Here is a 14,172-nt window from a genome sequence, read left to right as displayed (position 1 = left end):
CTGTCTTTAGTTGGAAGCGGGAAAATTGGGCCTAAAACAGCATGATTGTCTTTGTGTGTGTACCCCGCTTTAGTTCTTGCTTTGGGGCGGTATAGCTCGGTTGGTAGAGCGGCCGTGCCAGCAACTTGACGGTTGCGGGTTCGATTCCCGCTTCCGCCATCCTAGTCACTGCCGTTGTGTCCTTGGGCAAGACACTTTACCCACCTGCTCCCAGTGCCACCCACACTGGTTTAAATGTAACTTAGATATTGGGTATCACTATGTAAAGCGCTTTGAGTCACTAGAGAAAAGCACTATATAAATATAATTCACTTTGCAGGACTGCATTTAGACCTCAACCTGTGCCTCAATTATCATCTCACTGCACACTTATGCACTTTTTTAAGTGTGCCCTTAAAGCGGGGGTGTCAAACTCATTTTCTATGGGGGGCCACATGGAGAAAAATGTACTGGTAAAATCACGGCACGATAACTTAAGAAAAAAAAGACAACTTGAGATTGTTTTCTTTGTTTAAACATAGAACACGCACATTCTGAAAATTTACAAATCATAATGTTGTTGGGGGGGTTTTTTTACACTTACATGTGGCGGTTAATAGTATTCTTTCTTTATTTGTCATTACTTATACATTCTGAATAAATTGTGTGATAATGATCATCAGTCTACGGAGCCCCTAAAGGTACATGAGGGAAAACAAAATTTTGGGAGGGAACATATTTATTTTTTTTTAGATATAGTTTCTCGTGCGCACAAAATATGTATCACGTGAGCACAAGAGAGCATTGGATGCATCCGCGTGGTTGGAGGTGTGTGTGAAAATGCAAGTTTAGGAGTTCATTCGGCTGTATTTCCAACTAAGACGTTCCCCCATGATCTCCCGTCTTTCAGCAGTGTTTTTTTTCCGTTGCCCTGGATCTCGACTGCCTCCCTCATTCCTCGACTCTTTGCTTTCCCCTGGACTCTGACGCCTCTCTCTTGCACCAAATCACCTGCCTGCCCCATGGACTACCTTGTTCCTCGTATCTTGTTCAACACTTTAGTAACACACACTTCAGTTAAATTCTACACAGTCTTACACCATACACACTCTTGAGTTTTGTCACACTTCATTTCCTTACTTTATTAGTTAGTATTGTTTATTATTCTTATTATATATATATATATATATATATATATATATATATATATATATATATATATATATATATATATATATAGATATAAAATAAAATATTGAACATTCCACTCTCTGGTGTCTGTTTGCCGTCACGTCCCCTTAGTCAAAAAAAAACAACACTTGCAAAATAGTTTCGATGATGGATTGATTGATTGAAACTTTTATTAGTAGATTGCGCAGTTCAGTACATATTCCGTACAATTGACCGTACAACATCCGAATAAGTTTTTCAACTTTTTTAAGTTGGGGTCCACGTTAATCAATTCATAGAGCCGTCTCCTTCCTCTGAGTTCAACACCCCTTGGGTCAAGTTCTTTAAAAATTAAGCGTTCCTCTTCTTTCTTGACGTGTAATCCATCCTCCTTGCATTTAGTGTACATCCACCTATATCCACACAGCAGGCCAATTGTTTGTAACGGCTGGTGAATGAAGTCTACCACACGATCCAAAGAGGTGTATCCTTTGCGCCGAAACAGACCACATGCCTTCATAATTTGTTTTAAATGTCTTTCAGACACAATATACCGATGAAGACTTGCAAGCAAAGCAGCAATGTCCTTACAGTGAAGTCCGAGTTGGAAATACAGCCGAATTAACTCCTGAACTGCCATTTTAACACACACCTCAAACCACGCGCACGCATCCAATGCTTTCTCGTGCGCACGTGATACATATCTCGTGCTCACGTGATACATATCTTGTGCGCACGTGATACATATATCGTGCGCATGAGATACATATCTATAAAAATAAAAAAATGTTCCCCCCCCAAAAAATGTTCTTCCTCTTGTCCCTTTAGGGGCTCCGTATCAGTCAACTCATTGGTGTTAATTTTCAATCTATCAGGATAGAAAAATATCAAAATCAGATTACAGGATTTTTTTTTTTTTCATATGTAGCATCATCTTCAACAGTGGTTCTCAACCTTTTTTGAATGATGTACCTCCTGTGAATATTTTTTTAATTCAAGTTCCCCCTAATCAGAGTAAAGCATTTTTGGTTGAAAAAAAGAGATAAAGAAGTAAAATACAGAACTTTGTCATCAGTTTCTGATTTATTAAATTGTATAACAGTGCAAAATATTCCTCATTTGTAGTGGTCTTTCTTGAACTATTTGGAAAAAAAGATATAAAAATAACTAAAACCTTGTTGAAAAATAAAAAAGTGATTCAATTATAAATAAAGATTTCTACTCATAGACGTAATCATCAACTTAAAGTGCCCTCTTTGGGGATTGTAATAGAGATTCATCTGGATTCAGGAACTTTATTCTAAACATTTCTTCACAAAAAAAATTAATCTTTAACATCAATATTTATGGAACATGTCCACAAATAATCTAGCTGTACACTTTGAATATTGCATTGTTTCATTTCCTTTCACAGTTTATGAACTTACATTCATATTTTGTTGAAGTATTATTCAATAAATATATTTATAAATAATTTTTGAATTGTTGCTATTTTTAAAATATTTTTTAAAAATCTCACGTACCCCTTGGCATACCTTCAAGTACCCCCAGGGGTACGTGTACCCCCATTTAAGGACCACTGATCTACAAAGATACAAATAATAATTATTGCAACATCTCGTGGACACATTTAGAACAGCTGTTTCTTTCATTCAAAAACGTTGGCTCATTTTTATACTTGGCAAACTCATCCCGCGGGCCATATAAAACCTGATCGGGGGCCTGCTCCGGCCCGCGGGCCGTATGTTTGATGCCCTTGCCCTAAATCCAAGACTGAAGGAGAAAAAGCAGCAGAGAAGGCGTCATTAAAGTAACTTGAAAACTGAAGAAGGTGTCAGAAAGAGAGAGGGAATTGGACAATGTTGGATCATTGTCAGCAGGCTCTGTGCTGCCAGCTGCAGAAACATTGACATTTTTATCTTTTCATTGAATTTAATCTGTGTGATGGACGAGCTGCCACTGCTTTAATTTTCCTCACTCGAATTATCCCAACGCCTGCCCGCCTCTTACTGTCTCTCTCCCACACACACACACACCAAACAGGAATTGTATATTAACTGGAAGCCCAGGCAGGAATCCACGATGAGAACAAATGATTGAATGAGGGCTCTGTTTGTGTGGCAGCTTTCTGTAAATCATTTCTACACAATAGACTGCAAAAAAACCAACTATTAGCATTGTTAATATTGTATTTGACAGTCTCTCTCACACACACATACACACACAACAACAATAAAATCAAAACCAAAAGCCATATTTCTTCCATTATCCCCGCCCCCCTAAAGTTATTGCATGTGGCAATTCAGCGTGACAGGTCGCCAGTCATGCCTAATAGTTCTTTAATGACTTCATTAAATTGTGTTGTGCTGCTTATGATCACGCTGCCAATTTGTCAGTGCGGCTAATGTCCGTATGCTGGGGATGCCCCATTTTTGTTTGGGGAATTAATTGTACATTGTTGCCACACAGAACAGGCTCTGACCCAAATATGGTCAGCGCTTTACTCCGCGTTTATGTAACCAGCCGGGAAGGAGTGCGCTTTTCTTCCACGTGCATAATGTGTAATGTCTTTCCATTTTTTTCACATTTGACAGCACGAGCAGCGCTAATCCTGGAGCTTTGCAATAACACACTAGTGCAGGGGTCGGCAACCCAGAATGTTGAAAGAGCCATATTGGTCTTAAAATTAAAAAAAAAAAATCTGTCTGGAGGCGCAAAAAATAAACTCCTTTTATAAGTGTTACAATGAAGGCGACACATGATGTTAGTGTCTATAAGCCATAATAGCCTACTATCAAAATTACTATGTGTCGCAGGCTGACACAAATCTTCGTTGACAGAAATGTTGAAATGTAATATTTATTGTACACATTTTTACAACACTGGAAAACATTAGTAAACCGAAGGTTTCTCAGAGGGTTAATTAACTCATGGAAATTACTTGTTTAGAATGGCCAAAGTTATAGATGTGTGCGACCAAGTTAAAGTAAACATTTTCTTCTAATGGATTTATTACAATCTTTGCAAGCTGGGTAATGTTTGCTGTGGTCTGGAACAACATAGCACAGAAACAACTATCAGAAATGGAGCCAATGTTACATACAGATAAGCTGTCATGAGACATGCAAATATAAATTAAATACGGAGACGACATAAGTAAAGGGAATTAAATGAGCTCAAATATACCTACAAACGAGGCACAATGATGCAATATGTCCATGCAGCTAGCCTAAATAGCATGTTAGCATGGATTAGCTTGCAGTAATGCAGTGACCAAATATTCCTGATTAGCACTCCAACAAGTTAATAACATCAACACTGCTCACCTTTGTCAATCAATCAATCAATCAATGTTTACTTATATAGCCCTAAATCACTAGTGACTCAAAGGGCTGCACAAGCCACAACGACATCCTCGGCTCAGAACCCACATCAAGGCAAGAAGTAACTACACCCAATGGGATGACAATGAGGAAGCTTGGAGGGGACCGCAGATGTGGGGACCCCGGCCCCTGAGCAATCGGTCCAATGGACGTCGAGTGGATCTAGCATAGTAGTGTGAGAGTGTAGTCCATAGTGGATCTAACATAATAGTGTGAGAGTCCAGACCATAGTGGGGCCAGCAGGAGATCATCTTTGTGCATTCACGCACAGCATAAACAGTTTGGTGGACAAAATGAGACAAAGAAGGCGTGGCAGAAAAACATCTTTCAGTGGCAGCGTTGGAGAAAGTTGTACATGTACACAAACTACAATAAGTTCAAGGACCACCAAAATTAGAAAAAAACGGCACTCACCAAATTCTCTCATCAGTGAAGCAAGTTTGATATAAACAGTGGGATTTTCTAACAATTCACAATCTTTTTCAATTGTCATACATTTTTGAAAAAGCTCCAGCGAGCCTCTACGGCGGCGCTAAAGAGCCGCATGCGGGTTTCCGACACCCGCACTCTTAGCATAGGACGACACCAGTTTACTACGCAGGGATGACCTCATCCCCCGCAAAGCCCCCCTTAGCTGGTGTAGTCCTATACTACTCACACTGCATCATCGGACTTCCTCGTCCAAACCGCCTCCGCCCTTCAGGGTAAGCCTGTCCTCAGGCTGATGAATGAGCCGTGCCACCACGGAGCGCTTTTTTCTGGGGCCCCCGGGCCAAGCCCCTCTGTCACCGTCTCTGATATCCTATCAGTTTGAATGTTCCGAGGCCTTAATAGTCAAGGTTAGGATTAAAACTGGGAAATCTGATCTAGGGTCAGCTGCGGAGGGGCAAATTCAGGTGCCTCTGGGCAGAAGAGATGAAGAAACAGGGGATGATTGAAAGCCCTTTCTTGAGAGGGGATATAACTGTTCTCGGTGGCACATTAAGAGGGAGTGTGTTGTTTAACAGAGAGAGACGCTGGAAGGCTTTAGCTCTGCCAACCGCACCCTTTTAAAACCATTACAGGCAGAGTATTTGTCATATTATGTTATTAGATTAGCCGGGACCCCCTAATGAAAGCTGCGGTCATTTGTCAGCCGTACAGACGGCTCCATCCCCCCACTGCTATTTATCAACCAGCACCCCGTCTCACCCAAGCCACCCACGCACACACATGCCTGCCTGATCCAGCCGCAGCTAAACCGCACCTCGTTTTGGAAAGCTTAGGGAGACGGAGGCTATAATGGGATTCCACTGCTAAACACCCCGTGTCATGTTGTGTCGTTTGAGGTGTGCGCACGCTATCTTCTGCCCACCAGATGAGACAAAATCAAGTTGTCTTTCTTGCCTCTCTTCTTGCGTGGTTTTTCTTGTCCTCTGCTTGCACCAACAATAGGACTCGGCCTTGGCACCTATTCAGGACTTACAAATGGATCTAAAGTCAATACTTTATTTGATTTAATGCTTAATATTTACTGCTGTGGGAAACACTGGACTGTTTGTGCCAGTGGGAGGCATGATTGGCCATGACTCATTGTGCATGTCATTTTTATGGCCGCAGTGGGAGAGACAATTAGTGAGCAAAAACCACGAAAAACAAAACTATTATGTTAAAAAATATAAATTAACTTTCTTCAGTCTTTTTTGGTGCATGTGTGTGTGTGTGTTTTAAGTCACAAACAAGACGTTTCAGCCTGTGAGTGCTTTTAGAAGAGTGTCTGGACTGTCTTGTTAAAAAAATAAAAAATAAAAAGTTAAAGTACCACTGATAGTCACACACACACTAAGTGTGGTGAAATTGCCCACTGCACCCCTGGGAGTTGAGGGGAGCAGTGAGCAGCGGGGGTGGCTGTGCCCTGGATACATTTTGGTGATTTAACCCCCAATTCCAACCCTTGATGCTGAGTGTCAAGCAGTTTTATAGTCTTTGGTATGACTCAACCGGGGTTTGAACTCACAACCTATCGATCTCAGGGCGGACACTCTAACCACAAGGCCACTGAGCTGGCTCAAAGTGTCCAATTAGACCAGAAAAGCTAGATGGTCATTTTTGTTGAGAAGGAGAATCTAGATGGGTCTAAATCAGGGGTGTCCAAACCTTTTTGACTTGGGAGCTGCATTGGGCTCAACAATGTGTGTGTGCGTGAAAAGTTTGACTCCTACATTGTTTACTTTCTGTGGCAGCCTTCTTAATGTTTTGTAATCAATCAGAAATATCAGGCAGCTAAAATGTGCCAAACATGTATAACTGTAAAGAGAGTGTTTTCTATTTTCCCATCATGCACTCTAATGGCTGTAATTTTGAATTGTTTTGTGGTGTTTGGACGTTTTTTTTTTATAATATCCACAGTGTTCGAGTTGGGTTATGTGTGACCTTGTGTGTTAACCGTTATGTTAGTTGCATTTTTTTTCAACATGACTAGATAAGTTTGTTTAGATTGTGTCAAAGAATTCAATGCTGTGCTATTATTTCAAATTACTTTCAAGGGTCATTGATCTGATTTACTCACATTGTCCACAAGATGGCAGCAGATATGTAGCATTCAGAGACTGCTTGGTATTTAAGAACAAATTGTAAGCATTATGCTGTGCTATGCTATGTTGAACTCATGACATCTCGCTGGCCAAATGAAAGAGCCACCATAGTTTGGACACACCAGGTCTAAATAGCTGCTACATATAGCAATAAAGTTGTTAAGTTGGTTCCTGATCCCAATTCCTATTTCTTATTCTTTGGAAGACCCGGTGCGTAAACGGTGTGTTAAGAAGCCAAGCAAAAATGCCATCTCAAATACAAAGTTGTAACTCCCAGCTGTATTCTCAGTCCCATTCTAATGTCTTCATGCATGGGAAGCACTGTAGTCCCAATTTACACTTGACGTCTTGGAGAACATATGTGGTCATTTGTGTACTTTTATCCACAAAATAATGAGGTCATATGTCAGTGATATTCACCCCATCAAAACCCGCATGAATAATTAAAATTTACTGAGCGAGTTTGAAAAACATTTTTTTTTTTTTGCCTCCCCAGAATTGTTAACAATTGAGGCAAATTTGAGTGCAGTACTTGGCTGCAGCCAGGAGAAGCACTATTGTATTCAGTGCCATCTATCGCTGCACCCACTAGATTCCAGAAGAAAAAAAATGTGTTTCCATATATTAGCCACACCGGACTATAAGCCGCAGGTAGATATATACTTTGTGGAATAATTTGCTCGGAAATATTTTGTGAATGTTTATTTACATACCTTAATTGTTTCCAAACGTTGTCTGTAACACTGCATTAACATCTGATCAAACAAAACAGAAGTCATCGTCATGGACCCACTAGCTGCAGAAGCTAGCCCCTCCAATCAGCTAAACAGACTCCTAAAGTCCACGGTGACGTTTTGGTAGATTTACAGAACTGAAACAATACAAAAAGAATGCCGTTGTGTGTTACTAAAACCAACACACAGACACTTGTCAACGTGTTAGCACATTAGCTAATGCTAAAGACACTAGCTTCATTACATTATGATAGCACATACCAATATGCATGAAAACGCTCCTACAGACATCACACAGGGGACGGTTTAGTAAGAAAGACTTGTTTTAGTTGTATTGTCAAACTTACAAACGTTGCTTGGAGTGATGAGTGACGAATCCATATGAGTAGAACGCTATGGACACCTAGAAGACAGAACTTCCGTTTGGAAGTTCAGTCCAAACCAGGGGTGTGCACACTTCTTCTGCAGGCGAGCTACTTTTCAATTGACCAAGTCGAGGGGATCTACCTCATTCATATATATCATTTATATTTTTATTTATGAAACATACTTTTTTGTTAACATATTAAAGGTTTTTAATGATAATGCAATAATGTTTAACATATATAGAGTCCTTTCTTTCATGAAGACAAGAATATAAGTTGGAGTATTACCTGATTTGGATGACTTGCATTGATTGGAATCCGACAGAAAAGCGGATAACGTCGGCATTTTCAAATGGAGGAGAACAAAAGTCCTCCTTTCTGTCCAATACCACATGAAAGTGGTTGGTTTTTGGCATCTTATTTGTCCAGCTTCCATACTCGTTTTTATACAATTTACAAGAAATCCATTAGCTTGTGCACGCCAGCTTTCTGAGACTCTTATTTTGTTAGCGCAGGCAAGAGGAAGCAGCGCTTTTATTGTGAAGACAGGAACTGTGCAGTCAGTCTTTACAGTTTTGACAGCAGGTACGGCGCGAATGTGTTGAAATAAAAAGTGTTTCTCGCCTTCCTGTCCATCACTTTTTCTTAATAATGAGCTTGCAGCAGCCAGCGTCATCTCACAAAACCCTCGGGTGCCACAAATGTCAATCAAGTGACGAAAGTGACGTCTTGGTGAAGATTGATGATCGCAAATTTTTAGGTCTATTTTTTTAAATGCCTGGCTGGCGATCGACTAACACATCTTCCGAGATCGACAGGTAATGGGCACCCCTGGTCTAAACAGAAGACCAAGTTTACCTGTAGTGAACAAACTCATCAGATAGATGGCACCATAACACAAACAATACCACACTAATCAGTCTCCTTGCTTGTTTTGTTGTCTTTTTAAGCTATTTGCATTATGCGCTACAGCGAAGAAAAATAAATTAGCTACACCGTTTAATAAGCCGCAACGTTCAAAACATGGTAAAAAAGTAGCGTCTTATAGTCCGGAGTTTACAGTAGTTAGCTTTCTGCCTTTTTACGTTTTAAGTCATTTTTTTCTCACTCGCGCATGAACGCTCATACTCAGTTTTTGTGTCTTCTGTAGCGGTGAGGAACGACCGGAACAAGAAAAAGAAGGATGAAAAGAAGCAAGAGTGCACGGAGAGCTACGTGCTGAGTCCCGACACGGAGCAGATGATCGACAGAGTCCGCAAGGCGCACAAGGAAACGTTCCCCTCCCTCTGCCAGCTGGGCAAATACACTACGGTCCGTCACCTGCAGCAGCACGACATTGTTAAAGGCAGAATGTTTCCATTAAAGTGTCTTCAACGTTTTCACAGAATAACAGCTCGGAGCGACGCGTTTCATTGGACGTGGACCTCTGGGACAAGTTCAGCGAGCTGTCCACCAAATGCATCATCAAGACGGTGGAGTTCGCCAAGCAGCTTCCGGGCTTCACAACGCTCACCATCGCCGACCAGATTACTCTGCTCAAAGCCGCCTGTCTGGACATTCTGGTGAGCACAAGCGCGTGTCGTCCACAGAGAGACAGCTTGCATGGGATGAAAGCTCACAGCTGGCTCGTCAGCGCACATCTCAAATATTCATGATGCTCAATGTCAGCCTGTCCTACTTTGAAACAGCCACTTTCAAAGCTCACTTTTTTTTTTTTTTTTTACATAACTTTATTGCCATATTGCTCTAAGCAGCTGTTCTGTATATAGATGTACTTTGACAAATGGCTAATGTATTTATAAATAGACACTAAGTCATGTGATGAGGTGGCAACTTGTCGGGGGTTTACCCCGCCTTCCGCCCAAATGCAGCTAGATAGGCTCCAGCACCCCCCCGTGACCCCAAAAGGGACAAGCGATAGAAAAGGGATGGATTAAGTCATTAATTAAAACAGACATAATCCCTTCACACATAGATCACAAGAGCACTACTGCGTGAAAACTAGTCAAAGATCTTCTATATGTCAGGAGTGCTCTGCGGTTTATTTAAAACCTACTGCAAAAAAACTAGTCAAAGATCCTCTATATATATATGCCAGGAACTCTGGGGTTTTTAAGTAGTTACTGCAAAAAAGTTAATAAAATATCTTCTTTATGACAAGAGTGCTTTGTGGTTTATTTAAAACCTACTGTAAAAGTAGTCAAAGATCCTCTATATAAAAGGAGAGGTTTTGTGTTTTAAAGTCATTATTGCCAAAAAAAAGGCCTGCCAAGATCCTCTAATGACAGGAATGCGCTCGTGTTTTTAGGTGAGCTACTGTTAAAAATAAAAAAACAAGTCTAGTCAAATGTCGTCTATAGCACAGAAATATGAATAGTTGCTGCAAAAAAGCTAGTCAAAGATTCTCTAATGACAAGAGTGCTCTAATGTTTTTAAGTAGCTACTGTAAATCAAAAAGGGTAGTCAAAGATCTTTTTTGCGACAGATAACTGATGCTTTTGAATAGTTACTGCAAGACAGGCTAGTCGAAGATCCTCCATATGACAGAAAACTGATGTTTTTGAGTAGTTACTACCAAAAAGGCTAGTCAAAGATTCTCTATACAACAGAAAACTGATGTTTTTAAGTAGTTACTGCAAAACAGGCTATTCAAAGATTCTCTGTACGACAGAAAATGTATGTGTTTGAGTAAAGGTTACTGCAAAACAAGCTAGTCAAAAATTCTCTATACAACACAAAACTCTAACTTTTTTGGAGTAGTTTCTGGAAAAAAGTTTAGTCAAAAAGGTCCTCTATACCAGTGGTTCTCATATGGGGGTACATGTACCCTTGGGGGTACTTGAAGGTATGCTAAGGGGTACGTGAGATCTTTTAAATATATTCTAAAAGTAGCAACTATTCTAAAATCCTTTATAAATATATTTATTAAGTAATACTTCATAAAATATGAATGTAAGTTCATAAACTGTGAAAAGAAATGCAACAATACAATATTCGGTGTTGACAGCTAGATTTTTTTGTGGACATGTTCCATGAATATTGATGTTAAAGATTTATTTTTTTGTGAAGAAATGTTTAGAATTAAGTTCATGAATCCAGATGGATGTCTATTACAATCCCCAAAGAGGGCACTTTAAGTTGATGGTTACTTCTATGTGTAGAAATCTTTATTTATAATTGAAACACTTGATTATTTTTCAACAAGTTTTTAGTTATTTTTATATCTATTTTTCCAAATAGTTCAAGAAAGACCACTACAAATGAGCAATATTTTGCACTGTTATACAATTTAATAAATCAGAAACTGATGACATGTGAAGTGAAGTGAATTATATTTACCGGTATATATCGCTTTTCTCTAGTGACTCAAAGTGTTTTACATAGTGAAACCCAATATCTAAGTTACATATTTAAACCAGTGTGGGTGGCACTTGGAGCAGGTGGGTAAAGTGTCTTGCCCAAGGACACAATGACAGTGACTAGCATGGCAGAAGCGGGGATCGAACCTGCAACCCTCAAGTTGCTGGCACGGCCACTCTACCAACCGAGCTATTCCGCCCATAGTGCTGTATTTTACTGCTTTATCTCTTTTTTTCAACCAAAAACGCTCTGCTCTGATTAGGGGGTACTTGAATTTTAAAAAAATTCACAGGGGGTACATCACTGAAAAAAGGTTGAGAACCACTGCTCTATACGACAGAAAACCAATGTTTTTGAGTAGTAACTGCAAAACAGGCTAGTCAAAGATCCTCTATACCAATGTTTTTCAACCACTGTGCCGCAGCACACTAGTGTGCCGTGAGATACAGTCTGGTGTGCCATGGGAGATTATCTAATTTTACCTATTAGGGGCAAAAAAATATTTTTTGCAAACCAGTATTTATAGTCAGCAAATAATGTGTTGTTGTTGAGTGTTGGTGTTGTCTAGAGATCGGCAGAGTAACCGTGTAATACTCTTCCATATCAGTAGGTTGCGGCCGGTAGCTAGGTGCTTTGTAGATGTCGGATACAGCGGGAGGCAGGGTGCAGGTAAAAAGGTATTTAATGCTTAAACAAAAAAATAAACAATAGGTAAGTGCCCCTAAGAAAAGGCATTGAAGCTTAGGGAAGGCTATGCAGAACGAAACTAAAACTGAACTGGCTACAAAGTAAACAAAAACAGAATGCTGGACGACAGCAAAGACTTACTGTGGAGCATGACATGACAATCGACAATGGCTTCTTTCAACCAGGACAATATCCTTCTTTGTTTCACTACAAAGAAGAATAAAAACAAAACAGATGTGGGAAATATTGCTACAGGAAAATACCTAAAAAAAAAGAGAAAAAGCTACCAAAATAGGAGCGCAAGACAAGAACTAAAACAGTACACACAGGAAAACAGCAAAAATTTTCAAATAAGTCAGGGCGTGATGTGACAGGTGGTGACAGCTCACCTACTTCGGGACGGCGTGGCGCAGTGGGAGAGTGGCCGTGCGCAACCCGAGGGTCACTGGTTCAAATCCCACCTAGAACCAACCTCGTCACGTCCGTTGTGTCCTGAGCAAGACACTTCACCCTTGCTCCTGATGGGTGCTGGTTGGCGCCTTGCATGGCAGCTCCCTCCATCAGCGTGTGAATGTGTGTGTGAATGGGTAAATGTGGAAGTAGTGTCAAAGCGCTTTGAGTACCTTGAAGGTAGAAAAGCGCTATACAAGTACAACCCATTTATTTATTTATTTACTTTGAGACAAGAGCTATAGAGATGCATGCTTGGTTCTGGTTTAAAGTCATATCCAACAATTGCGACAACGACTTTTTACTGTCAACTGAGTTTCGTTTTAATGATTTCTGCTGGTGGTGTGCCTCCGCATTTTTTCAACGCAAAAAATGTGCCTTGGCTCAAAAAATGTTGAAAAACACTGCTCTATACGACAGAAAACGCTGACTTTTTGGAATAGTTATTGCAAAAAATGCTAGTCAAAGATCCTCTGTACGACTGGTGCGTAGTGCTGTTTTTTAAGTCCCTACTACAAAATCTTGATCCTTTATATGACGGGAACTCTTTGGACAACTATTTAAAAACACCAGTTAAAGATCCTCTGTACGACAAGAGCACTAAACATTATTTGTCACTCCTAAGTTTTGAAGTGAACTCTGCCAGTGTGATATTCAAAGGCCGGCTTTTCACCGAAAACTTTCTGTATGTCCAGATATTGCGGATCTGCACGCGCTACACGCCAGAACAAGACACCATGACTTTCTCAGACGGACTCACGCTAAACCGAACCCAGATGCACAACGCCGGCTTCGGACCCCTCACAGACCTGGTGTTCGCCTTCGCCAACCAGCTCATCCCCTTGGAGATGGACGACGCCGAAACAGGCCTGCTCAGCGCCATCTGTCTGCTATGTGGAGGTGTTGATCCTAGTTTACACATGGCCACATGGGAAATACAGCCCCACCTGGTGGTGGCTTATGGCCCTTGATGGAGCAGAAGTGACCTCATTTCACCTCCAACAGATCGTCAAGACCTGGAAGAAGCAGACAAGGTGGACGTCCTGCAGGAGCCTCTTCTGGAGGCACTGAAGATCTACGTGAGGAAAAGGAGGCCCCACAAACCACATATGTTCCCCAAGATGCTGATGAAGATCACCGACCTGAGAAGCATCAGTGCTAAAGGTACACAACACACACTTGAAGTAAATACACAACACAAATATGTAATAAATACACAACAAACATATATAATAATTACACAACAAACATATGTAATAAATACACAACATATGTATTAAATACACAACAAACATGTCTAATAAATGCACAACAAACATGTAATAAATACACAACAAACATGTATTAAACACACAACAAACATGTTATTAATACACAACAAACATGTATTAAATACACAACAAACATATGTAATAAATACACAACAAACATGTATTAAATACACAACAAAAATATGTAATAAATACACAAC

The 14,172-nt window shown here is 40.3% G+C and overlaps 1 protein-coding gene across 5 annotated transcripts in view; it reads left to right on the top strand.

Annotated features, from left to right (window-relative positions):
* raraa (retinoic acid receptor, alpha a) overlaps positions 1-14,172 on the top strand; it is a 397,302-nt gene that overhangs the window by 379,227 nt on the left and 3,903 nt on the right. For all 5 annotated transcript variants that reach the window (XM_061909159.1, XM_061909161.1, XM_061909160.1 and 2 more), the window contains 4 exons: positions 9,355-9,515; positions 9,590-9,766; positions 13,397-13,601; positions 13,707-13,865. In XM_061909159.1, coding sequence (XP_061765143.1) covers positions 9,355-9,515; positions 9,590-9,766; positions 13,397-13,601; positions 13,707-13,865 — 702 coding nt within the window. The remainder of the gene's footprint in view (positions 1-9,354; positions 9,516-9,589; positions 9,767-13,396; positions 13,602-13,706; positions 13,866-14,172) is intronic.

Source organism: Nerophis ophidion, linkage group LG08 (genome assembly GCF_033978795.1).
Source record: "Nerophis ophidion isolate RoL-2023_Sa linkage group LG08, RoL_Noph_v1.0, whole genome shotgun sequence".
Taxonomy (NCBI): Eukaryota; Metazoa; Chordata; class Actinopteri; order Syngnathiformes; family Syngnathidae; genus Nerophis; species Nerophis ophidion.
The sequence above is the reverse complement of the archived record's forward strand: the minus strand, read 5'-3'. Positions and strand labels throughout refer to the sequence as shown.